The sequence below is a fragment of the Vigna radiata genome, chromosome 10, assembly GCF_000741045.1.
Source record: "Vigna radiata var. radiata cultivar VC1973A chromosome 10, Vradiata_ver6, whole genome shotgun sequence".
In the NCBI taxonomy this organism is placed as follows: Eukaryota; Viridiplantae; Streptophyta; class Magnoliopsida; order Fabales; family Fabaceae; genus Vigna; species Vigna radiata.
The window spans coordinates 15,205,780-15,231,615 of record NC_028360.1 but is presented as its reverse complement, the minus strand read 5'-3'; the positions used below and the strand labels follow the sequence as shown (position 1 = coordinate 15,231,615).

The 25,836-nt window shown below is 32.7% G+C and overlaps 4 protein-coding genes across 11 annotated transcripts; all 4 read right to left on the bottom strand.

Moving 5' to 3' along the window:
* Nucleotides 1–199: 199 nt before the first annotated feature.
* Nucleotides 200–7,919, bottom strand: LOC106776014 (50S ribosomal protein L4). 2 transcript variants are annotated; one of them, XM_014663306.2, is made up of 9 exons: nucleotides 7,877–7,919; nucleotides 4,607–4,755; nucleotides 4,435–4,487; nucleotides 4,179–4,296; nucleotides 3,281–3,429; nucleotides 2,831–2,938; nucleotides 2,603–2,722; nucleotides 1,415–1,588; nucleotides 200–634 (listed from the first exon to the last, which is right to left on the bottom strand). In XM_014663306.2, the coding sequence occupies exons 2-9, from the start codon at nucleotides 4,722–4,724 to the stop codon at nucleotides 533–535; spliced, it is 942 nt and encodes a 313-aa protein (XP_014518792.1). In that variant the 5' UTR covers nucleotides 4,725–4,755; nucleotides 7,877–7,919; the 3' UTR covers nucleotides 200–532. The 2 variants fall into 2 exon arrangements, with proteins under 2 accessions (XP_014518792.1, XP_014518791.1); XM_014663305.2 differs by lacking the exon at nucleotides 7,877–7,919 and adding an exon at nucleotides 5,066–5,203.
* LOC106776013 (protein SRG1) lies at nucleotides 6,084–7,870 on the bottom strand. The gene is made up of 4 exons (XM_014663304.2): nucleotides 7,598–7,870; nucleotides 7,268–7,515; nucleotides 6,809–7,133; nucleotides 6,084–6,507 (listed from the first exon to the last, which is right to left on the bottom strand). Exons 1-4 carry the CDS (start codon nucleotides 7,823–7,825, stop codon nucleotides 6,271–6,273), a joined length of 1,038 nt encoding a protein of 345 aa, XP_014518790.1. The 5' UTR covers nucleotides 7,826–7,870; the 3' UTR covers nucleotides 6,084–6,270.
* Nucleotides 7,920–9,100: 1,181 nt separating the features above from the next.
* Nucleotides 9,101–13,719, bottom strand: LOC106774601 (39S ribosomal protein L46, mitochondrial). Of its 2 annotated transcripts, XM_014661645.2 has the most exons (8): nucleotides 13,555–13,719; nucleotides 13,362–13,455; nucleotides 12,462–12,608; nucleotides 11,966–12,031; nucleotides 10,618–10,692; nucleotides 9,889–10,018; nucleotides 9,677–9,805; nucleotides 9,101–9,442 (listed from the first exon to the last, which is right to left on the bottom strand). In XM_014661645.2, the coding sequence occupies exons 3-8, from the start codon at nucleotides 12,605–12,607 to the stop codon at nucleotides 9,299–9,301; spliced, it is 690 nt and encodes a 229-aa protein (XP_014517131.1). In that variant the 5' UTR covers nucleotide 12,608; nucleotides 13,362–13,455; nucleotides 13,555–13,719; the 3' UTR covers nucleotides 9,101–9,298. The 2 variants fall into 2 exon arrangements, with proteins under 2 accessions (XP_014517131.1, XP_014517130.1); XM_014661644.2 differs by lacking the exon at nucleotides 13,362–13,455 and having other exon boundaries at nucleotides 13,555–13,717.
* Nucleotides 13,720–16,821: 3,102 nt separating this feature from the next.
* LOC106775964 (homeobox protein SBH1) lies at nucleotides 16,822–22,721 on the bottom strand. Of its 6 annotated transcripts, none has more exons than XM_014663232.2 (6): nucleotides 22,593–22,721; nucleotides 22,419–22,476; nucleotides 21,409–21,634; nucleotides 20,767–21,016; nucleotides 17,301–17,545; nucleotides 16,822–17,214 (listed from the first exon to the last, which is right to left on the bottom strand). In XM_014663232.2, the coding sequence occupies exons 2-6, from the start codon at nucleotides 22,472–22,474 to the stop codon at nucleotides 17,011–17,013; spliced, it is 981 nt and encodes a 326-aa protein (XP_014518718.1). In that variant the 5' UTR covers nucleotides 22,475–22,476; nucleotides 22,593–22,721; the 3' UTR covers nucleotides 16,822–17,010. The 6 variants fall into 6 exon arrangements, with proteins under 6 accessions (XP_014518718.1, XP_014518717.1, XP_014518714.1 ...); XM_014663231.2 differs by having other exon boundaries at nucleotides 22,582–22,717; XM_014663228.2 differs by having other exon boundaries at nucleotides 21,409–22,476; nucleotides 22,582–22,716.
* Between the last annotated feature and the right edge of the window lie 3,115 nt (nucleotides 22,722–25,836).

Here is a 25,836-nt window from a genome sequence, read left to right as displayed (position 1 = left end):
GTTTTCAATGAGAAATATTTGTTATCCTATATTAAATATCTATAATTCATATAATTTTTCAAGTCTCTTCTCTTTTATCATTAAAATAATTAACTTTTGTAATTGTAAAGAAAAAACTAAAAACTAAAATATTATATGTAAAGTGTGTAAAAATTTGTTGAATGTGGAAATAATAGTACCTAATCCTAACAATCACAGAAAGCTAAAGACATTATATTAGATAAATTCGTGATCGAAGGATAACATGCCGGTTTATCAAATCTTATACGCAAGTGATAAGATTGAAAAGGATACGAGATTTAGTCATGGGAAAACATGATAAACCTAACCCCTTGAACATCCAAATTAGACCAACAATTTCCTAAGTTCACCTTCAACATGAGCAAAATGGCATAAGTCGCCTCACTTATGTAATTTTGAACAGAAATCTCGTATCACTCTTTGGATCTCTTTATGTTACAGAAATGGGGGGCATGGGATACAATTCCTATTTTGAGTAAAAGAAGTAAAGCACAAAAAAATAGTTTTAGCCTCAACGATTAATTGGAGTGCGCATCCGCTCAACAATTTTGTTCACCGCAGCTCGGGACATCACCAATGTGTCATGCAGCAAAATGCTGTAGACATTCAAGCCCTACAAAAGAGATGTTAAACATAACTATATAATATATAAAAAAACACCTGTTTTAGGAAAAACTTTGGAACTAGCAAAATCTACAAGATTCAATGAGGCATGAATTACCAATGTTTCGGAGGTGAAATTTTGGGATTATTTGCATCATACCACAAGTGCTACAGATTATTTGATCAAATGGAGATCGTCTTTAACTATTTTCTCCCCGATGGCTACTCAAACACGTTTATCTTTCCGTTCGATCATAAAGAAGTTCTAATGAATAAAGCAGCTGGGACAAACCATTAAAAAAGAATTCGGTCTAAATAGTTTTCCTAAAAATTTGTCGTTTGATGGAGCCAATGGTATCTCAATATAGGTTGAGCCTAACGAAATTCCAAAAAAGAACTCGTGAAGTGAGGACTGCCCAAAGCCCTTATAAACTCTGTTTTAGTCACATTTATAATCTACGTGAGATTTTAACCCACTCCCTAATGCTAAGGATTGTATCTAATGTAAGATTGAGGGAAAGCTGCCCAGCTAGGTTCTTTTTTTAAGAGTTGAGGCCCCATATCAAATATTATAGGCTTTGACATTATCTTCAATTTCGGTCTCAACCCCTGTGACTAGCTCATGAAATGAAAATTGCCCAAACCACATAAGCTCTGTTGCCGTATGTATAGTCAATTGGGGATCTCAATTGTGTCAATAGATTATTAATCCGTATACTGTTGTCACTGTTGGAAATGCTTCCACTCTAAGAAACGTTATAATTTCAAATGGATAAAAACTGAAACTTACAATGGAGGGAAGTATGTTAACATAGTGTAGATTTTGTGTAGATAATTTTAACTTTTCATCTATAGGCCCGCCATCCACAAGCAGAAGTTTCTTGGTGTTCTCCATTTGATTGTAATACTTCACAATGTTTCTGGTTTTATGTGTGGGAACCTCCAGATCCTCAAACACAAGAAGCTGTAAACACAGTTCCCCGGAATATTAGCACGAAGAAACTCTTATATGAGATATAATGCAGTAATAAAAAAAACAAAATAAGGACAAACAAGATAATTATTGGATGAAAGCAAAAACGCTATATACTAAACAGCTAAAAGAAATACAATCTATCATATCAGAGCATACGATTATCAGGATCAGGATAGGAATACATGCCAAAAATAACCATTATACCTTGACAAAAGCAGTAAGGAAAGGACAGCTATTGTACGGGCATTGTCTTTTCATGATTTGATTTTCTTTTTTCTAGTTTCCCGTTATGCTCCTATATGAGGCTTTATTGTATTTATGTAGTCACATTTCTAGCTGATAACAACCAAACTCTAGAGTGTCAAGTTTAGTCGGGGGCAAGCATTTTGAGCAGGGCTTAGTACAGTTAACATATTATAAATGATCTTAAGATCTTTGCACTCAGATTCCTCGTCATAAATCTAGATGCATGATTCCTTTGTTCCTACTTCAATTTTCCCTACACCCCAACCACAATTCTGTGAAGATATTCACATGAAGGTGTTCATTTGAAAGAAGTTCCCACATTGGTTACTTCCATAAGTATATGGAATCGTCAACTATATTTACGTTAAATGATATAATTAAAAAGACAAGGAGGTAATATAAACATTATGATTGATTGTCAACCAGGTAGGCTGAGGTGTGGCTGACAACACAATCCATTTCACTGAACTAAGAATATTTTGTACCTTATATGTTATACCTTCAATTTCGATATCAACAACAAAAGGAACCCTTACAAAAAATAAAAAAATCGTGTATCTTTTCAGTTAGGCTACTAAACCATTAAACAATTTACTTGTAAATTATAGAAACCAAATCTTCCAGAAGTGAAAACTGAAAAATCACACTATATTGAGTATTAAGAAAGAATGTACACTCATGAGATAGAATAATGTAGAGATGCCATATTTTTATTTTTGACGGTGAATAAGGCCATGGGTGGGGGAGGAAACTCACCTTTCCTTCTGCTGCACGAGCGGACAAGGCAATCTTTAGCCCTAGACGCCGAACCTTCTTATTGACTTTGAAAGCATGGCTTCGAGGCTTGGGGCCATGCATAGTGGCACCACCCCTGAACTGTTACCATTCACAAAATTTATTATTTTCAAACTGCTGAAAAAAACAAGAACAGAAGAAACGTGAAGGAATAAAGATGATCAAGTAATGAGCAGAATGATCCACTACCTGAGGCCCACGCAATGAACCATGCCTTGCTCTACCAGTTCCCTTTTGAGCCCAAGGCTTTCTTCCAGTCCCACTGACCTCACTGATAGTTTTTGTTGAATGAGTCCCCTGTTGACCAAATCAATTAGAAAAATACATAACATTCTCGTGGAGACTCCATAGCTAAATTTAGATCCATGTTCCTAGATAATATGTGTGTGTGCATATATTCAACTATTAAGCCTATGATAACAGTGAAAACATTTCAACCTTAAAACATTTGAATAGACATTCTAAATTATAGTTTGGTCCCAAACGAAAATGTTTGCCTCAATCCCAAAATTACTAAAAGGCAATGTAGAAAAATATCACCATCTTGACTAAAATAAATATAGCATTTCCTCTGTATTGTACATATGCAATGACAATGAGAAACAATCTTCAGATTCCAAAACATTAGGCAGTCACTACCTGTTGTCGTTTTGCCAGCTGCCACCTAACGACACGATGAATAATGTCCTTCCGAATAGGCAAATCAAAAACATCTCCAGGTAAAACCATAAAGCCCTTGTCTTCATTATGAAAGTTGGTAACTGGAATTAAAAGATCCTGGCAAAGCCCTATAATATATTGAACTTTATCAAGACACTCTAAAATCTTATTGAGACAAAAATCAGCACATGCTGTGATCAAGATGTCACCAAAGAAGGTAGGTAGTGAAGAAAACAGTGAAACAATCAAAAGAAGCACTCCAAATTTTGATTTATAATAGGGAGAATCCTAACCAGTCTAGGTAAAGGCTTTATGGAAGAGTGTTACATAAGCACCTTCACTGTGATTCCCATGCAACCCCACCGGGATTTTCCAATAATAACAAGGTTGTGGCCTACATGCAGTTAAAAACTAGGGAAAGCTAATGGTAACTTAGGATGATAAATACATGATTTTTGTGGAGGACACAAAAAGTTAAACACTGGGCCCAAGTTCCTTTAATTTCAGAGCAGAATAAGATCATTAAGTATGAATAAAATATTAGCATCTCACTTACAGGATCAATTTTAGAACAAACTATATGCAAGTTCTGACATGTAAATATGTAGAAATGCATTCAGTAAATCGCACATATTTTTATTTGGTGTAAATTTTGTGTCTTCAGAAGAAGTACAAATCAAGAAGAAACATAGACACGGAAGATATTAGTCTAGATCATACAAAATAGACAACAAAAAATATCTCATAATCTAAACCACACTGGAATTCATGCCTAGCAGTCGATTGACTCTCCTTTCAGAAATAAATATCAAAGTCAGTAAAAACAGAAGCACAGTTATATTCTGGGGTACAAGATGCTTCAAACTATCCTTCGTACCTATAGTACGGTCAGATGTTGCTAGAGTCTTCTTGGACAATAAATCGGACGGAAATGCGCTCTCATCAGGCCCAGGAGTTAAAATAGAAGTAGAAAATTGTTGGATCATTGATCTGACCTACATTTAAAAACACTATACCACATTATTAAAGAAGAGTCAGTTAAAGCCGGAACAAGAAATAGCTACATTGATTAAGCTTTCATCCTGAAAGTAGTAACAAATGTAGAAATATATTCAAATGCTATGGTAATGTACCAAACAACATTCTGCAGAAAGGAGTCTTTCCCCAGATAATCTGCTGTATACATCTGTGCACAAAAAATAATCGCACATATAAAGATTTACAAAAGCTGGAAAAAAGAACAAAAATCAAATTGACGGGAAATGGCAACTGTCCACGGTTAAGGAACTACATAAAAGGTCTTACAACGTGATTGATAAAAAGGGGCAGACCCAGCATTAGGTGAATTAAAGTAGCATCGTCCCAGTGAAGGCAAGGACCCAGAAGAACAACGTAGTAGCCTTTTGGAAATTAACGCCGCCATAACTGACGAAAGAATCTACTATAGATTGCACCTTCCCATTTGAAATTCAGAGCAGAAGCAACGGTAAGAATGCAACTAAAAGGGCTCAAACTAAAGCAGAGAAGGAAGCGAGACATTTAATCAAATGCATTGCACGCAACTTAAATTCGCAAAATCAACCACTGCATCATTTATACCACAGTATTCTTACTAGGGAAGGGTCCCTCATCAATTTACCAAACGGTGTGAAAAATGAAACAAGTATCGAACACAATCTGATGCTACACTACAACCTAGAGCAAATAAAGATGTGAGGAAAAGATAAAAAAAAAAAAAAAAAAAAAAAAAAAAAAAAAAGTTACCAGAGACAGAAAAGAGAAGTAAGGTAATTCTGATAGAGGTTTTAGCTCGCTGCTGCCCCAAATTTCGCTTAAAATAAGAATCTGTACTTTCTCCGGTTCATGGTTATGTCTCCGTCTATGCCTCCATGGAAGATCCGAGCTCGTTACCGTTTACAAAGGGTGGCTCTACTAATGGGCCTTTCTGGGCTTAGGTTAAAAACGAACAAGAATTTATAAGTTTTAGCCCAACAATATTTTTTCGCTTGGGAGCTTCTTCCTACACCTCCATATATTACTCCTGCACCTCATATAAAGAAAATTCCGATTTCTACCTTTTTAAAATTGTAAAATCCGGTGACTTACAAGTCCGTAAACCATTTTTTTAAAAAAGGAAACTTTCAAATTTTATAATTCAAATAAAATAAATAATAAAATATGAAAGAGCAAGAAGAAGTTGGTATGGACCTGCATTTCCTTTAAAAGTTTGAATAATAATATCATGACACACTTTTACATTCATTTGACACAGAATATAAGAGTTTAAAAAGTAGAAAGTTTTGTAATTTTTCAAAAAAGAAAAGAGAAAAAAGTAAGCAAGAGTAATACCAAATGAATGTAAAAAATTTAGGTATGTCAAAGAATAATTTTTCTTAAAGTTTGGGCCAGCTCGTTGATTTAGTTAAAGCTTTTTGCTAATTTTTATTGTCTATTAACCATTATTCAAGATATTATAAATGTTTTCTTTAAATTTTTCAATGATGAAACTCAAAATATGTATAAATGTTTTCTTTAAATTTTTCAATGATGAAACTCAAAATATGTATAGATAATTTGGATGAAAAACTATAAATGAGTGTTTTTTTCCTCCACCTTCACACATTTTTTTTAACCTCGTATCCTTTTAAAATTCTAAAACTATCTTCCGTAATTCAAAAATCTCTACGTTCTTTTTTTAGTGTTTCAATGGATTTTGAAATTTATTAAAAAAAAATACCTTCAATAAAATTCAAAATTCATCAAAAAAAAATATAATCTCAAGACTATTTTTGAAATGTGAAAATACAGGAAGAAATGTGTGTGGATGCTGAAAGAAACACTCATATTTGTTTCATAATTGTCTCGCAACTTTGTTTATACACATGTTTAATAAACTACACGTAAGGTTTTATTTTTGGGTACTATTTGACACTCTACAAATTTTCACACACAAATGCAACAACTGCGGTTCATACTTTTGCTACATGAATTGCTCTCCTTCCTCGTTGATAATATTCCCAATGAGTATCAGCATAATCTTTCACTTTCTTAAACAGCTTCGGTTGTTCTTCATTCACCAAACCTTGTTCTGGTCCAATTTCTTTGTTTGGCTCTGGAGTATAGAACATTGCAACAGATATTCTTTCCCTCTTGGAGTTCACCAATACCCGATGCATAGGACTCTTGAAAATTCCATTAGTCATTATCTGCAATGTCAAAAAGATCACTATTATCACTTATATTGCTCCTGATATCCATTGTCATGCCATGTTTCGGAGTTAAGTAAAAAGTAACAATTTTTAAATTGGATGGGTACACCACAAGCTGAAATACAAAAAGAAAAAAAAGAACTTGATTCATAGCTGTTTTGTTAAGTTGTAACATCAATTGAATAATGAAAATGTTCACACTACTTAGATTTTGAGGTAATTTAGTAAATGTCATGTTCGAAACTAGTTTGTTTGCTGGAGAAAATGTTATGAAACACAATTAACAGCACATATATACCTCCATTTGATCACCCATGAGTACAAATAGGGCATGAGAAATTGTGGGAACTGTGAACCACTTATCCTTACGGTGAACTTGGAGGCCCTCAACGTCATCTTGTAGTATAATGGTGTATCCTGATCCATCTGCATGGGGTTTAAGCCCGAGCACAATGTCAGGTTGTGCACAGCAGGAATAGTAGTTGAACCTCACTTGCAGAAGTGCTTGTTCACCAAATTGATTCAAGAAGCAATTTTCTTCTAAGTCTAATGACTTCGCAATAGCCCTAGAAATAAGATTTGTTGCCTCTCTCAGCTTTTCTGTGTATTCTTCCAGAATTTTCCTGCAAAAAAGAGTGTTACTAATCTTAGCCAACACTAACATGTCACCTGCCAACCGTTTGAACATTTGTCTGCATAATTAGCATTAAGATTTAAGAAGTCCTCACTCATCAGTGAAGTAGTAGTTTCAGCTTACCTAAAAGATGATGGATTTTCTGGCCACAAACTTGACTTCCTTCTATTTTCAGGGTATACATCAAGGCACAAACGATCTGACCAATCTAAAAACTGACCTTCTTCGGGAACTGGATCCGCACCATACCCTTCAAATTCTTTCACCCCTTTGGAAATTATCTTCTTTTGTTCCATTGGCTGCGTAAAAAATTCCCTTGCAACTTCACGAACCTTGTCCAAAAGCGTGCTTGATGTCCCATGGTTTATTGCCTTCCAAAAAAGCTCATAGGGTATGCTTGTGCAAGTGGTATCTACAAATTTACAAATTGAAAAAAAATTGTCAAGTAGATACCTGGAAGCATCCCCAAGAGGAGAGAGCTGATCTTAGCTTTTGCAGCTCTTCTTTTTGTTTAGTTAATGGTGTTGATGAAGACATGAGCCGAAAATCAATGATGGGTGGTGAACATAACGTTGAAGGCACGATTTGTGTATAGTTAACATCTCTACGAACATAAGGTGGAGGTGGTTCCTCACCATTCTGAACCATTTCTTGTACACGCTTGGATAACATTGCTTCCATGTTAAGTAACCTAGAGCAAATAAAGATGTGAGAAAAAAAAAAAAAAGTTACCAGAGACAGAAAAGAGAGGTAAGGTAATTCTTATAGAGGTTTTAGCTCGCTGCTGCCCCAAGTTTCGCTTAAAATAAGAATCTGTACTTTCTCCGGTTCATGATTATGTCTCCGTCTATGCCTCATCCTCTCGAGCTCGTTACAGTTTACAAAGGGTGGCGCTGCTAATGGGCCTTTCTGGGCTTGGCTTAAAAACGGACAAGAATTTATAAATTTTAGCCCAACAACATGTTTTCGCTTGGGTAGACGTTAGTTTCTGATAAAAATACCCAACCAAACAAAACGACTAATTTATTTAGACGAGTGTAAAAGTTTTCATATTATTTATTAGTTACTTAAAAGTAATTATTGATATAATTTAAAAATTTGATAAACTTATTACATAGAACAAAGTTGTGATTAGATGGGAATTCAAATTTTTTAATAAACTTATTATATATAGCAAGTTGTGATTAGATGACAATTTAAAAAGCTTACATACTGTAATAAGCATTTGCTAAATTAGGTCCTTGTAAGTTACAAATATGTTTAGCAAATAAGCACCACTAATTCTAAAAGAAAAATAAATAAAAAACAAGAGTATTTCAAAACATTTTCATAGAAGTGATTTTTGTTGATAAAAATATATTTGCTACATAAGTATATTTGTTGTACTGATTAAACTAGTCGCCTCATCTTCAAAAGTTCGCATAAGTAATAGATTTTTGAGATTTTTTTTTTTTGAAAAATATCTAAAATGTACTAAAAGTAACAACTCACTAGTATGTTTGAAAGAACATAATCTCACTAACTGGAAAGAGCAACAGTTTAAAGTTATTTTTGAAGAAAAAAAATGTTAGATCTTAATAAAATATTTGCAACATTTTCTATTTTATCCTTTTCATTTATATGAAATTTAAGTACTGTTTGTCTTAAATAGCAATAAGACAAAAAAAATGAATAAAGACGGTGAAATGAAGAATTAAATTTCTAAAAATTAGAAATGTCAAAATGTAACCAGTATGTTAAAATTAATGGGTCAGATTGAAGTTTATCTGTCAATTTGCTTTCATCCGTCCTCCATAATTTGTCAAATTGGCGGATCAAAGTTATATTCTCGGACAAAAGAGAGGATGAACTCGTCCATATAGTAGATAATACCGTTTTCTTTCACAAATATTGTCAAATAAAAATAATTATCTAAATATAGCTGCTGTTCAGGACCAAGGAGATGGGCAAAGAATCTAAGGAACGCAGTAAAAAAATTTACTTTGAAATTTAAAAACAAGAAATTGTTAGTGAACTGGAAGGATAGATATCCAAACATTAAATCGAGATGTACCCTGAAACATTATGGTAGTTTGATGTTTTTTCAAGGTCATTTCACTATCATTCAGTGATAATTTGCAAATGTGTCAACAAAACAAATGTCCTCCATTATCATCAGCTAATGATCATTTTGTTAAAAAATTCAGCATGCTCAGGAAAATACTCCATCAATTCATCCTTTGTCACCCAGACAAAATCCTCACACTTTGCAATGTTGAACTTGTTTTTAGCAATTACTTGAGACTTGAAGAAGAATCTCTGGCAGAAGATTTCAGCAAAGAGAAAGGATAAGCAAATAAATCAATTTTTACATTGAGATAAAAGAAGCAGTGGAAAGGCTAGTTTTGGAATCATGTGACAACCAAACAAGTTAAAGTCCTAAGCACTTCAATAAATAAAGTACCAACATATATTGATATAAATAAGAATATTATAGAAAACTGAAGCTTCAATAAGTAAACCAGAAGTATAACAAATTTCCTATAAATTAACCTTATAAGATGTGGATCCAGACTGATCTTCTGTAGGCTGCTGAACAACCATATGGCCCATCGGAGCGTTTCCAACAAAATATGTATTAGAAAGATCTCCTATGATTGATTCCAATGCAGACTCTGCACACTGCAAAATTAAAAAAAAATAAAAAGTTAATAGGGAAAAATTACAGAAAAAGAAAAGGAAAGCCATATATGCCAAAGGTTCACCTTGCGCATGGTGTCCTCAGATTCATAAACTTTCTCAGGAAAATGCCACACAGGCTTTCCACTAGGAGCCCCATGTGCATTACCATAGACGAGAAGGTAGAGTCTTCTATCAAGAGCTCGTTGTAATGACCTAATTAGACAAGTAGTCATTAAAAAATGATGTCTGAAAGCAAATCCATTTGTTTAAAATAATGAAAAATAAAAGGGATAAATGTAGGTAGTGTCTCTCTGTCTTCTCAGCATTGAAATTATATTTAGTTTTGACTATGTTACCTAAGAAACAGAATGAGGATTGGTCCTTGCCCTGGCATAAGTGTATTTAGTTTGAACTAATAAGACCTGGTATACAAATCTATGATAACTTTCATATTCATAAAGACGAAAGTCGAGTATGAGAATATACAAATGGCAAGTTTACTCTACATTATAAAATCAACAATTTATCAAAGCAAAATTCAATCACTCGACACTAAAACAGGCAAGGGAATAAAAATGGAATTTAAATTCTAAATAACCCTTGCTAACTATTATCCGTAACTAAACAACATGCTACGGAAAATAGACATTGGTCCACTCCCAAGGAAGATGAGATCAAGAAAAAACCAATATTCCATTGGAGAATCACACGTACTGAGATGATGGTTTTTCTTTTATAGCATTCGTCTTATATTAGTGGAATTTAAATAAAGCATTTTCTTATGGTAAAAGCGTATTCATATTGGCATGTACCTTTTATCATTGTTTTTGTCAGCTTCGGTGACTCTTGGTGCTGGCACATAGTCAATCTGATAATCACCTTTTCCCCTGGAAGTACCATAATTTTAATGAGAACATATGAAAAGAAGAAACTATCTGTATTGCCAGCTAAGATAAATCTTAAGCATATCAACAGATTGAGAAGGAGGCAAGAAGAATATGAAACATTTGTCATTGCATCATACTCCAAGCCACTAAGTTAAATTTGCCGAACCAAGTAAAATAATCTAAAAGGCGGCATTAACTTTATAGGTTTGGCAAAAGATCCAAGTCAACTATATAGCCAAATGAAGTCATTATAAGGCTTAGGCAATCCTTACCTTCTAAACTAATTTTGTAATATTGAGTTAAGCCATATAAAATTTAACACCATAACAAGTTTCCTGGATCTGTTATTGGGTCACACCCATATAAGTCAATGCTTTAGGATTTATTCCTAGACATGAAGTAGGTGGTATTGTTCTTTGGGCACATGCAACTATCCACCAAGCTCCAATTTTTCAATTCAAAGTGTGGGGCGGCAGTGTTGACATCCTACACAGACTACAGAAGCAGGTTAATATAGTCCTTACAGAGCTTGGGTGATCCCCATCTTCATATCCCGTTTTATAGGATTAAGTTAGACATTTAATCAAATTTGAGAATAATAATAATAGATCATAATCCTCCTAATTAAATAAGGAAACAAATCATGAAATCTAAATAAATGAGAGATAATAAGAACATATGGAAGGCAGACATATGAGGTAATATAAATCTCTTAAGATATAATTTTACCTTTGTTTAGTTGCATATTTTTTTTTATATTCCCCTCTTTATTTTTTTCCTTCTATAATAGCTTGATATTTTGCTAGTTATGAGGAAGGAGACAAAGAATTTTTATACAATACAGTAAATTAGCAATAAACTCAATGGTTTTTTTTCCATTTTTCTATTTAAGTATATAGAAAAGTGCCTCCCTTACAGCCAATTTGAGAGTATTCACATAAAATAGAAGTTTAACAGACAAAAGCAAAACAATTTTGTTGTTTACTATTCAAGTATTTATCTTTTCAACTCTCAGGAAACTTGCAAATAAAAGTTTTTCGCATAGATTATAACTAAAGTGCAATCTAAATGCACCTGCGGTCTCATAGCCAGTCCCAAGCCTGGATAAAGGAGGAGGGTTTGTTAGGCCTTCTACAGCCAGCATAAAACATTCCAATATATCACATGGATCACTCACTATTTGAAATGCCACCTTGCGATCTCTCTCTTCAAAACTAATTAAATGTAAATACCAGAATATTCAAACTATAGACATAGCCTTGAGTACTTATACCTTGCATCAGATTTGTCTAGAAATTCATCAGGATATCTGCGTTGATATTGTTGTCGCCACCGAAACCTAACAGTTTAAACCCCATAAAAAAAAATACATTTAGTACAATAGTCACTTCCAAAACAGGTTCTTCGTGTAGATTAATCAAATGACAACTAAAAATTCACCAGAATAAAAGGTTTTCATTTTCCATATGTTCTCTTTTGAAAATTGGAGGTGGAAAATAGTATATTCATCGGTAAAATTTATCTAAACATCAACATTCACCTAGTTTACAAATCACCAAATTCATAAAAGGAGAATCTAAGTTCAACAATTCGGGTTCACATGACATCCCTTCCTATTCTACAGTCTTCCAGTAGAATCACATGTTTTTCCTTGAAAAATGAACTAATACCTTCTATGACTACAAATCCAAGACTCAATGAAGCTCAAATTACCCAATTCATTATATCTTTCCTAGATATACTTTTTATTCAAGCAGAGAGAAACTCACGAGAATTCTTGAAATGCGTAAACTACCGGGTCAATTTTGGGAATGACCACTGGCAGTCTCTCAAAGAGCACAGAAGCAACAAGGTTCTCAGAGCTTGTGCTGAATCCTCGCCTTGTCAAGAGAGGTCGAACCAATGACATCTTCATCCTGGATGTATGCAGATCCATCAGATGCAGAAAAAGAAGCAAAGAAATAAATACATAATCTGTGCGGGAGAGGATTACACTCTCTTCAGCAGAAATACAAATGCTCAGTTTATTAGGAAAAATATTTTCTATATTCAATTTAATTATTATTGCTGTCATGATTTCTTCCCCAATTTTGTAAGCAAAAAATTTTGAAGATCAATTTTATACAAGTACACAATAATGCTATTTTTTCTAAGATTTGACAGAATAATCATTTAAGCAAAGGCTTGATGTGCAATAACACTCAAGAGTCAAGACACCTACAGTAGTCATAGCTTCATAACAGACCACGTGTACCTATACCCATGGTAGTCATAATTAAATCAATAAAATCCAATTGCCCAAGGTTCTAATCTTCATCTTAACGTATTTAAGTGTCAGATATTCTATGGATGTTCCTGCCCCTTTTTGGGTGGTTAGAGGTAAGGTCCTACAGATGGATTTATAGCTTAATCATCAATTCAGTGAAGTGCTTCTGTTCTAGAAAAAAATAAGTAACATACAGTTTATGATTTTTAAAAAATCACATCTACAGGCACCAACAGCTTCTAATATCTAATATCAGTGCTAAAGTTTCAAAGAAAAGTTTCACAAAGACTACTAGTGACAAGTAACACCACGAGCTTGAAATTATCTTCACATACGCAGATAAAAACATATAAGAAACAAGTATCTAAGTACGCAGCTGGTAACTTAAGTGCCCCAAACTCACACAAATTCAAAATTAATGTCTTCATGAATTTGATGCAACGCCGTATCACTTTTCTGATGGCATTGGGGGTTTCCTTTGGATCAGAATCTATAATCTATAGAAAGGGAACAGAAAGCAGAGAATACAGAAAGAAATGGCAATGCCCAATCAATCGATGAAGTCCCCAAAAAGAAAATGAAAAGAGTTTTCTTACGTTAACGAAAGAACGGAAGCGTGCAGTCCGCAATATCATTCCATTCGGTACAATATACGGGATAGCTGTTGCAGCAAAGGGTGTTAGTGAAGGGAAGAAAAGAAGGGTTTTGAATGTGGGAGAAGCGAGAGAACCCAAGGCATAAACACCAAGGTCAAAACGATGCCGTTTGGAACTACTTTATATTCTATATATTATACTCTCCTTCTGGAAAGCATACAAACATACACAGGTATTCTACTACATAGAAATTCACTCTCTTATTTTCTTTCTTCAATGCCAATTTTTAAATATGAATTCTTACGAATTTTAGTCCTCTTCTTTAGGTGTGTTATTTTGGATGGATTTGAGAGAAATAATTTGAGGGGAGATGATTTGAATAGATTTGAGGGTAATTTTATTGTTGTTTTTTTGAGTGGATTTGTGAGTAATTGAGAGTGAATTTGAGAGTAAAGTTTATGAGAATTAGTGTAAGATTTGATTGATGTGACAGATTTAAAAAATTAGTTTAATTCGTAGAAATTATAGATTATCAAAATGTTCCTAAGTATTAAAGTAATATAAAATGTGATTTTTTTAAATAATAAGAAATAAAATTATTAAAACTTTTGACTTATTAAATAATATTGAATAAAAAAATTATTAAACCAATTAGGTGTACTTGACCGAAAGAAATTGTTTTTCTATTCATCAAATTGCCTATATATGTAGATAATCCAATGGAAACGAGACACCAAAGAATTCTCTATTTTTTGTTTTATTACATTTTAAAATTAAAGTATATATTTTCATATATTTAATTTTTAAATGCATATTTATCTTCCTATATATTTAGTAAATAAATAAATATTTCTTATATTTTTTTAATAAAGTCAAGTTATTAGCCTTATTTTATTTAAAAATAACATCTATATATAAGAATTAAAAGCTAGTTATAAAATATAAAAAACCTGGATCTGGATATGAGAAGTTGTATCCGGATAACCTCCCTTGCCAAAATCTTCAAAACCTGGATTCGGATATGTTAACACTGTATCCGAATACTCTTCACGCGAAAATTCTTCCAAAACGTGGATCCGGCGATTTCTGCATCAGGTTTGGTCTTCTTCTTCCTCATCATCAATTGTTCAATTGTTTGTACAGGGGCACAAGGGTCTTTGTCCACTAAATCAGCGTAAATCCTCTCAAAATAGCAAGATGACTTCAATAGTAACATCCCGCAAATCAGCTGATTGTTATCTTCGCAAATCAGCGCAAATCGTCTGAAGAGAACAACTCCAACTCCAAACTCGCAAATTCATCCTCTCATATCGTCGTGAATAGTGTATTCCATTTGAAGGAACACACGCTTAATTATGATGAGATTCTCACACAGTAATATAGTTAATCCTGATTCCTTTTCTGTTATATAGTATTATATAATATATATATATATATATATATATATATATATTTATTAACTTATCTGACCTCTTAAAATATATTCAAATTTTAGTTGACAAAAAAATATTATTAATAAAAAAAATACATACTTTATATATAAAAATATTCTAATAATTTTTATTTTTAATTTAAGATAAATAAAAAAATCAGAAAATTTTTAAATACTTCTAATTTTAAAATTTAGAATCGATATTTTTATTGATTAAAATTTAATATCCTTTAGCAAACTATATATATATATATATATATATATATATATATATATATATATATATATATATATATATATAAAAGTTAAAGATTTCATTGTATTATATTTTTGAATTATAGCATAATTAATAATTTAACATGTATCTTATTCAAAATTGTGTCCATAAAAATAATGTGAACTTAATAGCTTTCTCTATCCAGAAAATGACAATGAAATGAAAATAAATACTAAAATTCTAGAACTATTTCTTTCAAATTCAAATCCGAACTTGTTTTGCCTTTGTTTGCCGGAGACTCTGCGTAGGATTTTGTTATGCTTAATTTTGTCCCATATTTCATTCATCGAAGCATAAGTTGTTTAAAATAAATTAACGAAACTATAAAAATTTAATAGATAAAATGAACATTAAAATTTAACTAAATCCATTAAGATGAATGGTAATTAACAAATGCAGCTCATAAATTGAATTAAAATACTCTATCAAAAAAAAAAAGATAGATACATATAAAACCAACTAAATTACGGAAAGGAGTTTCCCTATAAACTTAAAAAAAGAAAAAAAAGAACACCCGAGGGTGCTAAGAGAAAACCGGGACTTTGAATAGTATATATATATATATATATATATATATATATATATATATATATATATATATATATATATATATATATATATATATATATATATAATATTGAATCCTTTTAATGTTTGCATCTAAAATTTGACTATTAGTATTTTTAAAAATATTTTTATTTTTTCATACTTGCTCATGGTATGGTACGATATAAGCTCAATAATAAGAAAATGTTTTATTTTATAATTTTAATATATTTTTATGCATCTCATTTGTTCATTTTATATACAACATAAGATTTCATTATTAAATTATCCTTTATATTTAGTGCCATAATGATGTCAACATCTAATATATAGTTTTTAAAATCATCACAACTCAAAACATTTGTTTTTGTTGGTCCAATTTATCCATTTTGTAAACAAATTATGCGCGTGTAAAATTGAGTACAAAAGTTTAAAGTAAATTCAGTAATGACATAAGATAAGTTTATTAAGATTGGAAAACACATTATTAAAAGATTTTTGTGAACATTTACAATTACGTCATATTATATTATATCAGAGATATAGGATAATAATCTTGAATCTTGCATCGTGCCTTTAGGATAGTGTAAACATATCATACGGGAAAAGTTGAACCTCTAAATTATTAAAAACACTTTAAGCGAAGGTGAATCACTGTTACACCAAAGGTTAAAAGCATCGAAAACAAAATTTCAATTCTTTTTTAATATAATTTGAAATAGATTCTAACTTAAGAAGACAAAACATCAATTAAACTTAAACTCAATCATGTACAAAATTAACATTATTTTCAATATAAAACTTAAACTAACCTTGAATAGTTTTTCTAAATTTTTGAATTATTCGTCCATGGTAATTACAAATTTTAATATATATATATATATATATATATATATATATATTATTAAGTTTCATAAATATTTGTTAGATACTAAACTAACAAAGCTAAAAGGAATTCGAAGTTGGAATTTGCATTTGACACTGATGCAAAAGAAGAAAAAGGGTAGTAACAAGAGTTTGAAATTTTGGGAATTTGCTTTATTGATATAAGATGGTGAATATTGTTTGCGTAGATGATCGACAGCAGGGTAGAATAGTATAGCAATCTAGGATTTCTTAGAATGCTTACATGAGCTGTGAGCATATTAATATTAATAATATAAATATAATAATTGTAAGGTTTTAGTGAGAAGAGCAGTAGCTAGAGCATGGGATGGGAGAGATCCATGGGAAATGGATTGGCCATAACAGTGTCGACGTAGTAGTGTGGATGGCTTGGATCCATCACCACAAACTGCATGTCCTCTGAAGGCTTCCAGTGTCGTTTCCTTTGATTAATAAACCAGTTGTTGATTTGCTTCTGATCCAGACCTGTCGACTCTGCAAGAGCCAGCTTCTGTGACTCCTGCCAATGAATAAACCTTATATCAAAACATATACTAATATTATTGTTATCTTGAATACATTAGAAACGTTGGAACGACAACATACGGATGGATAAGGCCATTTGTAATGTCTGCTCCACCATTCAAGCAATTGTTGCCTTGCTTCTTTAGGTAGCTTTCCCTTTTTCCTCTTTTTCATGAACTCCTGCTTCAGACTGCCCAAGTATCCACTGTACTTCCGCAGAAGCTGACCCTTTAATTCCCTGTCCTCTGCCTGGGGATCTATCATGCTCTGTAGATCAACATCTTCTTCAGATGATCCATTCCTATCACCACCACCCTCATTACAACCTGAACATAACAATCACCAAAATTTCAACAATGCCAACCACTGTATTGCTCACCAATTTTCAAACTATATATAACAAGTAATACTTTGGATTGGTCATATGGAAATAAAAGCATTGGTTTCTCTTTATTGAATCACAAAGTAAATATATTATTAAGAGAACATTTTATGAGAATGTAAAGAAAATAACAAGTACAGCTTGCAATCATGAGTAAATAATTGATCCACACCACTGAAAGTTTGCAGCACTTCAAATGGCGCATAGGAGAAAGAGCCGGGTGGCAAGTTGAAACATTATTCTATCCATTTAAACTCAGAAAATGGACGCTCCATTTTCTTTATGCCCGACAAAGTTATGGACCAAAAAGTGCATCATGTATATGTTCCAACGTAACTTATGAATGGCTACTTTATCGATATACATACCCTCGCGAACTTTCCATTGTAGTTTTAAGCTACAATACAGTGACTCGTTAAACTTAATTATGACTCGTGATTATAAACAGCAAACATGAAAAAGCTTTTGCTCATTTCATTTATAGTCATCGGCATATTTGCAGTAAAGTTTGACTAATATTGATGATTGTAAAATTCAAATGTAGATTTCATTGAACAATCGGCATTATTATATGTAGATATGACAGCATGTATATCCATTTCCAGTTTAAGCTATGTAAATAAATCATTACCACAACTCTATGGTTAACAAATATGACAAGTGCATCTGAAGATTTTGTACCTATGGAAGCAAACGCAATCACAGGAAAGGCAATATGCATATAGACTAACTTTTGAAATGGCACACAACAGTTTGAGGAAACAAATAGGGCGAGACAAAAATATTTTGATTTTCAACTGCTTTTTTTTTTTTTTCACACAACAGTTCTAAAACGAGTTGCACATCATCAAGAAACAAACTTTTATCACGTTTAGAAAACTCGGATATTTACCATCTATTTATATTGAACGTTGGCTTATCATTATTGTTAAGCACCAACCATCCAAAACAGCTTGGACTAACCGAACCCTTTTAAGAGCTTAGAGTTGATACGCAACTATGTACAAATGCACATGGGCATGTTCAATTTCAACTTATTCAGGATTGAGAACAGGGAAGACCAAATTCAGCTGACTACCGATCAATCATAAAGAGGTTCTTGTACTAGAAGTAACTATTATCCTGATTATAATAATGGAAAGTGGTATCTCGTGAATGTTAACCACTCACGCCAAAAAACCCTTTAATGCTGATTGCAATATCGCACAAGTATTGCAGCATCATATGGAGGAATTTGGATAGAGAGAAAACAAAAAATGTAAAAGATCTTTTATTGCTTGGATAGAAGAAAAACAAAGGAGTGGAAAGCAAAACGAAAATGAATCAAGCAAAGTTGCATTCAAACCCTGTCAATATAACAAAATATAAAGTAAATAGCCACTTCAATGCTTTACTTCCCAATAACTTTAGATTAATCTTGTATAAAAAAAAAAAAAAAACTTAATAGGAAGTAAATAGCCTCTAAACCATTCTCAACGGTCAGAAAACATGTCACCGACAGAGCTCTTTGAAGTTATCATTCTATCTAATCCCTCTTGTTTCCAATCGATGCTAATTTGAATCCACTGAAATAAATGATTTTGCAGATTCATTTATTGATCCATACCCCAAAATCATAACGACGAGAAGAACCCAGATCACACCTACCCTTAATTATTTTTTTCTTTGGTTAAGATAAAATACAAATATAAGAAATACAATTGCTGTAATTATTCATGTATAAACTGTTCTTCTAACCCTCATGGTTAAAGAGTGAAAAGTAAACAAAAAAAAAAGTTGAAAATATACTCCACTATCTGTCTTTTTAAAAAATTGTGCAGAAATAAAGATAATAAATTATCTCGTCTTAATGAAATAGTTGGGATTCTCATTCTCTTTCTCATTTTTTACACCATTACACACACCCATATACATATCAATTAAAAAGTAGGACTATAACAAACAAAAATAATTAATAGTATCTTTAATTATTATAAAACAGAAAAACAAAGCCAATAATGAAAAATACATTTAGAAAACTGACAACTAAAAAAATAAAGATTATGGCATTTAATATTTCAAATGTATCTACCCCATAGTTTCACTAAAAGCCTGTGATATATTGATATAGTAGTAAAATAAGAATAGAAGGGTTTCCTCTATTGCTTTAGTCGTAGATAAAATTTCAAGAAATATAGGAGTAGTATTTACTGCTTAAATTCACTCTTCCATTTTAAAAATTCTGCACTTATCCCCAAAGAACTTTGGTCTTTCCTGCCACTTTTTAGTCTGCTTATTACATTTCCAAGGAGAACATGTAGCCAACTTCCTACCCAGAAATTACCACTCCAGGGCAAGAAGAAACCCTAATCCCTAGGTTATACCAGACCTAATTTTACCAACAAGCTTCCCTCGGCCATTTCATCATTCTATTCATTTCAAGTAGAATCTTTAACGCATAAAGGAAACAAAACCAGCCAAATCTGAGAATCCCGGTAAAAATCAAATTGGGAAATAGATGACAAGAATGTAACTAAAGTCTTATATTTCCAAAAAAGACAGCTGTGTACATGTCATTATCAAGCACACACGAGATGACGAGTTAGCAAGATACCAAAACAGTTTAATCAATGCACTAACACCAAGAAGACGATACAGATATGTACCACACCACCATCTACACTTTGACAGACAAAGCCACGCTTTGAACAAGGGCACCGATTCCAGTATCCGAAACCCTCGCAAATACACAAAGACTAGATAGATAGCAAAATAAAATAGTTCAAAGAGAGCGAATAAGGAAAAAGTGGTGCTTCATCAACTTTAGGCACCTTTCAATCCTCACAACACATCCTTAAAACACAGGCATGCATTGGTAGTCAATTACCCAAACATCAAATATTAAGCAATTAACGTTAGAAACAACCGGACAACGTAGAAATACTCCTTAGGAGTTGTTATTTAAGAACAGTTTCCAATGTTTTTTTTTTTTCAATTGGTATTAGAGTTTTATCTCGATAATTTATGTAAATCTTTGGATAAGTTCCAATTCTGACAGGAGAACAATACTTACTCACGGAAGGAGCTATATCCAAGTTTTCACCTAAACGTTTATAGATAATCTTATTAAATATGAACAATAATTTCAGAAGATAGCAAAGATAGAGAGAGAAAGAGGGTCATCACCGAAGTCGGAGGAAGAAACTGTTAGATTTTTGAACTGACACTCAACCCTTTGAAGGAAGAGCATGGCTTCTTTTAAGGGTTTGGAGAGTTCTTGCTCGTACTTGGTCAGCATCTCGCAGTAAGCTTCCATGAACTGATCCAGAGCTGGATCCTCACCTATGCAGCTCGATCCAGCTGCATCTCCGGTCATTGTCACCGTAGAAGCACAGGCTTCCTCTAACCTTGCCACCACTTCAGGCGGGGCTCCAACCTGCAAAGAACGTGTGAAAACCATGTATGGTGTAATATGTGAAGGTGCCACAAAACACATGATATAACTTCCATGAAGTAAACTGTCTTTATCACTTCTGCTTTAAAGGGTTTTTTGACTTCTTTGCAAATTCTCTTTCTTACGATGGAACATAACTTATCAACATAGTGTTTTTAATAGAAAGAAACAAAAATACAAGTCCACAATTCGCAGTACACATGCCACACAACTCAGATCCGAAATTGTGTGCAGAAAGTAATTAATTAAGCATCGATCGTTTTCAACCACAAAATCTGTCTACCTTTTTTACACAAGGAGGGGGTGTTTGAGGTGAACGCATACATCACACAAGACTCAACAAGTTAAAAGCAAGCTTTTTCTTCTTTTCTCACCTTCTGACAATTGACGTAAGCTGCCAAGAGACGGTGATAGTGAGGATGGGCCATGATCTTGGCCTTGACAGCAGAAGAGGAGGAGGAGGAGGAGGAGCTTCCATTGTTGTTGCTGCGGTGGTTGGGATGGCCACTCTCCATGAAATAGTACCCTACCCCAGTGTTGTTGTTATCATCGTTGTTGTTGTGGTTATTGTCGAGCATGATAGAAGGAGTTCCACTGTTACTGCAGTTGGGAATGAAGAGACAGTTTGTGTTTGCATTATTATTGGTATTATTACTAGGATTAGGATTTATTGGATGATGACCAACATGATGGGAAGTCACCAAAGGCATCATCGTCATTGGGCATAGCCCACCACTGTTTTCTCCAAAAGCCAACAAATAAGAAGGGCCATTAGAACTACTACTACCCTCCATGGCTTGCTTGCACATTCACTCACTTGTCAACAACACACACATTCATTCACTCACTCACTGTCTTATCCATTTTGCCAACCAACATCTGTGGTTCACTACAGTGGTTCACTCACTACTTGCTATCCTTACGACATATAACTAAAACAAAAACAAACGCAGTCCCTTCTCTCGTTCTCTCTCTATTCTATGAAGTCCTAAGATGTTTGTCTTTCAGAGCTCTCCCGGGTTTTATGGTAAAAGTATCAGGCTTTTTACAGAAAATCCTAAATAGTGGTAGTGGTGGCTAAAGTCAGTTACATGAAGTAAGTAGTATAGAGGTTTTCCCACTTGACTTTTCTGGCAAAGCCTGCACAGAGTTTTCCTTTGGAAAATGAGTGTTAAATGTTAATCTTTCTTTCCAGCATTAATGAATGAAATCATTTTCTCACACACACACACTCTCTCTCTGAGTCTAGTGGTTACACGGTTACACCTGTGAGTGAGAAGACACAGCAGAACGCACGCGGGGCACACTGAGAGAACGGTGAGTTAGCGAAGAAGAGAAGGGGAGAGGGTTCGTATAAGGCACTGCTACAAACAAAGGTTTTTACCTTCCCAATGAAAGCTCTCCCTCTCTTTTCCTGCACTGCCACTGATACGCTGCCATTCCTGGCATAAAACAAAACAGAAGAGAGAGATAGAGAGCCCAACCAAGTTTTTAGTTTGTTTAGGAGAGAAAGGAACGATCAAATCGAGGAAGAGAAAACAAGTTACCTACTACTGACCATGAATGGAGAAGAGATGGATAGATGGATAGGTTTATGTTTATGGGGCACGGAATCAACCCTTCCCCCTTCTCTCTGTCTCTCTCTTCATAGTTTGATGGCAATCCCTCCACTCATTTAATATTCTCACTCCCTTTGTCCTCTTCTCACCACAGTGATTAAAAAATTCTCTAGTCCCACAAGTACTAACCCATATTTATCACAACATTAGGGACTTAACATCTTTGCTTGATTTGGTTCATTCTGTTTTAGCTCCAAAATAGAAGTTTTATGTCTTTAAAGATCAGCGTTAATCAAGAATACTTTTATCATAAATTCTTGCATGTGCGGGGCTAAACATGAATGAATACTCTGTGGTTGGTGTGGTAGCATAAGATCTACAAATACGATAGAAACTAATAATAATTTAGCACAGAAAAAGCGCGTCTGTGACTAGGTAAATAAAGCTGTCAAAGTTTGTGGGACAGTCCGAATGTCTCTTCCTTTCAATCTCTTTTTCTCCATTTCCAGCACAATAGGTTTTCTCTATATCCCATCCCATCCTTTGGTTCATAATAAAGGCCTAGAGTAGCATCACTTCCCGTAAAATACCGTAGTGAAAGCACCTCCATCAGGTTACGTACACATTGTCGCTTCCCATTGTCCCCCTCTCCCGGTTTTACTCTTCGTTTTTCTTCGCTTTAGCACACCTCATTTATTGTTAACAAGTACATATATAACACTTCGTTTCCTTTGTTTGAAATAAATAAAGACTCAATATGCAATAGTTATCAACAAATAACTCTTTTGTTTCAAATATACTAACATATATCAGGTGGTGTATAATACGCGTATGTTACTGTTGGTACATTTGAGAAGGTAGTCGTAGTTCTTGGAAGTTCTTCTTCTGATACTACTATTCTGTATTCTGCATAATGATATCAGAAATTAAAATGCAATTTGCTGGGAGGTGTACTGTAGAGGGTGCGGTAGGTCTAGGAATCTCACAGTCGATGGCGCCATGAATGAATGACCACTTCAGGCTGCTCCGCTGAACTGTTATCTGTCTCTCTACCTATTTTTGCATCTTTATTCTTATTGTAGCCACTCGCCACACTTAGAAATAATTGTATCTTTTCTAGGTTTAAATTACTTTTTTTTTTTAGTATGTAATGTGTTTTGTAATTAATATTTATTTCATTCTAAAGTGTATTAATCCGTATCCTTTATTTTTTCACATATTTCTTTTTTAGCCTCTGATAAAAAAATGAAAATTATTAGGACGGAAAAAAAAATCCATGAAGAAGATATAGTATCATGAATATATTGACTGTTTCTTACCAAAAATTAGTAACCGGGTATTCTAATTTTTACCTCAACTTAAATTTGCATATTTTTTTAATGTTCAGTGAATTATATTAGTTTCCAAAAACAATATTCTTCTATTTGTAATGCCTAGTGAAATTAGTGTATATAAAGTTTTATATGAGATGGTTTCGTTATGTGGTTTAAGTTTGATGTGATAAATAATTCTTGTAATAAGTAAAGATGTGTACAAAAATGAATACTATTTTTTAAATAAAATATTAATATCTTTATATTTTATTATTATTTTCTTGTTTGGCTGTTTTTTGTTTGTATTTATTTTTATTTCAAGTCACTAAAGCAATCTAATAAATAATGTAAACAAATGTTATATTAATTTTTCTTTAGTCATTAATTTTTAAATTTATTTTAAAGGTAAAATTTACTTAATTATTACTTGATATTTTTATTTTATATTTATATAATTATTTTTTTTTTAATATTTAATATTGGAAAAATAAAGCATTTATGTTTTTGACATTAAATACACTATAACATTGTGTTTTCTTTGCTTTATTGATAAAAATATATATATTTCATCAAGAACATGATCACGTGAATACGGATATACAAGTTAAACAAATAATAAAACACACACACACAAATATATATATATATATATATATATATATATATATATATATATATATATATATATTAATTTAGTTTATAATTAGGGTTGAAAATAAAAAATTTATTTCCATAAAGTCCTAAGTAGTATGCGTAATTTGATTTATACAGAAAAAATCTCCTTACAGATTAACTCCTATGCTCCTTACAATTTTAACTTAAACATTAAAAAGTTAAAGTACAACCAACTTACTTCAAAAAAAAATTGAAAATAGGAAAGATATTATTGAATATGTATAAATAAAATATTAAAAGAAATTAAAGTTAGAGAACTAACAAAAACTTAGTTAAAATAGTTAAAAATCAATTTATAAATTAATTATAATTTTATATTTATAATAAAGACTTATATTCATTGTTCCGGTTATGGATCGAGTTCTCTTATTTAAAGCATTACAAGTTGTTCGGAAACCGGATGGACTTCCTAATAGTCTTCTTTAATCCAAGTGATGTTGTTCATTTTTCTAATTTTTTTGTCTAAGTCATGTGAGTCAATATCTGTCAAAGGCACTCTAACGTTGAAATCAGTAATGTAATATAATCGATTGGTTAGCACAACAAATGATGCATACCTATGGTTTTTATTTATAGTAATTGGGACGAGTTTTTACATTTTATAGATCTAATGACAGTCAATCACACCCTAATTTGCATTAAGAATTTAATGAGTAATTACTGCTAATAATCTAACCATGTTGTACTCGATTAGTCACGTTGTTCAGTTATACTAGGCAACGTAGAGAAACTCGACCTTGAAGGAGGACGACTTAAATGGATGGTTTGAATGAATGACCTGGTAGATGACTATGATGGTCGGTCTAGGTGAACGGCTTAGTGGACGGTCAGGTGGCCGGATTGGATGGACGATAGGGTAATACCAGATACTACTGTGCGATGCACATGGGTGAACGGTTTGAGTAGATAGCTTAGTAAACGATCAGAATAGTTAGTCTGGGTGAACTTTAGGATTGTGCCAGATTCTACTATATGGTACATTAATATTTTTTAATAGTTTTAATTTATAAATTAATATTTAAACTAATCGTTATTTTTTTTCTGATATTTGTATTTAAGAATTGGCTCGTGGTGATATTATTCAGCCACGTTGAGATGTTTTTCCTTAATGTATAATTACTTGCAGCTGACTAAAAGGTGTTTTTTACATTTGTAATTTCAATAAATAAAATAACCTCTATATAATACTCAATCTAAATAAATAAAAAAAATAATTAACACTTTCAAAATAAATAAAAAATACAATCATGTTTTT

What these genes read in the sequence shown, in the direction of transcription:
- LOC106776013 (XM_014663304.2), bottom strand. Translation starts at nt 7,825, where the DNA reads ATGGAAGCAATGTTATCCAAGCGTGTACAAGAAATGGTTCAGAATGGT. An exon ending in GAAAATCCATCATCTTTTAG is followed by an intron (nt 7,134 to 7,267) that starts GTAAGCTGAAAC and finishes TCTTTTTTGCAG; the next exon opens with GAAAATTCTGGAAGAATACA. An exon ending in TCATGGGTGATCAAATGGAG is followed by an intron (nt 6,508 to 6,808) that starts GTATATATGTGC and finishes TTGACATTGCAG; the next exon opens with ATAATGACTAATGGAATTTT.
- LOC106776014 (XM_014663306.2), bottom strand. Translation starts at nt 4,724, where the DNA reads ATGGCGGCGTTAATTTCCAAAAGGCTACTACGTTGTTCTTCTGGGTCC. An exon ending in CCCTTTTTATCAATCACGTT is followed by an intron (nt 4,488 to 4,606) that starts GTAAGACCTTTT and finishes TTTTGTGCACAG; the next exon opens with ATGTATACAGCAGATTATCT. An exon ending in AACATCTGACCGTACTATAG is followed by an intron (nt 3,430 to 4,178) that starts GTACGAAGGATA and finishes AATATATTATAG; the next exon opens with GGCTTTGCCAGGATCTTTTA.
- LOC106774601 (XM_014661645.2), bottom strand. Translation starts at nt 12,607, where the DNA reads ATGAAGATGTCATTGGTTCGACCTCTCTTGACAAGGCGAGGATTCAGC. An exon ending in GACAAAAACAATGATAAAAG is followed by an intron (nt 10,019 to 10,617) that starts GTACATGCCAAT and finishes TTGTCTAATTAG; the next exon opens with GTCATTACAACGAGCTCTTG. An exon ending in CTGAGGACACCATGCGCAAG is followed by an intron (nt 9,806 to 9,888) that starts GTGAACCTTTGG and finishes TTAATTTTGCAG; the next exon opens with TGTGCAGAGTCTGCATTGGA.
- LOC106775964 (XM_014663227.2), bottom strand. Translation starts at nt 21,843, where the DNA reads ATGTGCAAGCAAGCCATGGAGGGTAGTAGTAGTTCTAATGGCCCTTCT. An exon ending in AGTTTCTTCCTCCGACTTCG is followed by an intron (nt 17,546 to 20,766) that starts GTGATGACCCTC and finishes TGTTATGTTCAG; the next exon opens with GTTGTAATGAGGGTGGTGGT. An exon ending in ACAAATGGCCTTATCCATCC is followed by an intron (nt 17,215 to 17,300) that starts GTATGTTGTCGT and finishes ATTCATTGGCAG; the next exon opens with GAGTCACAGAAGCTGGCTCT.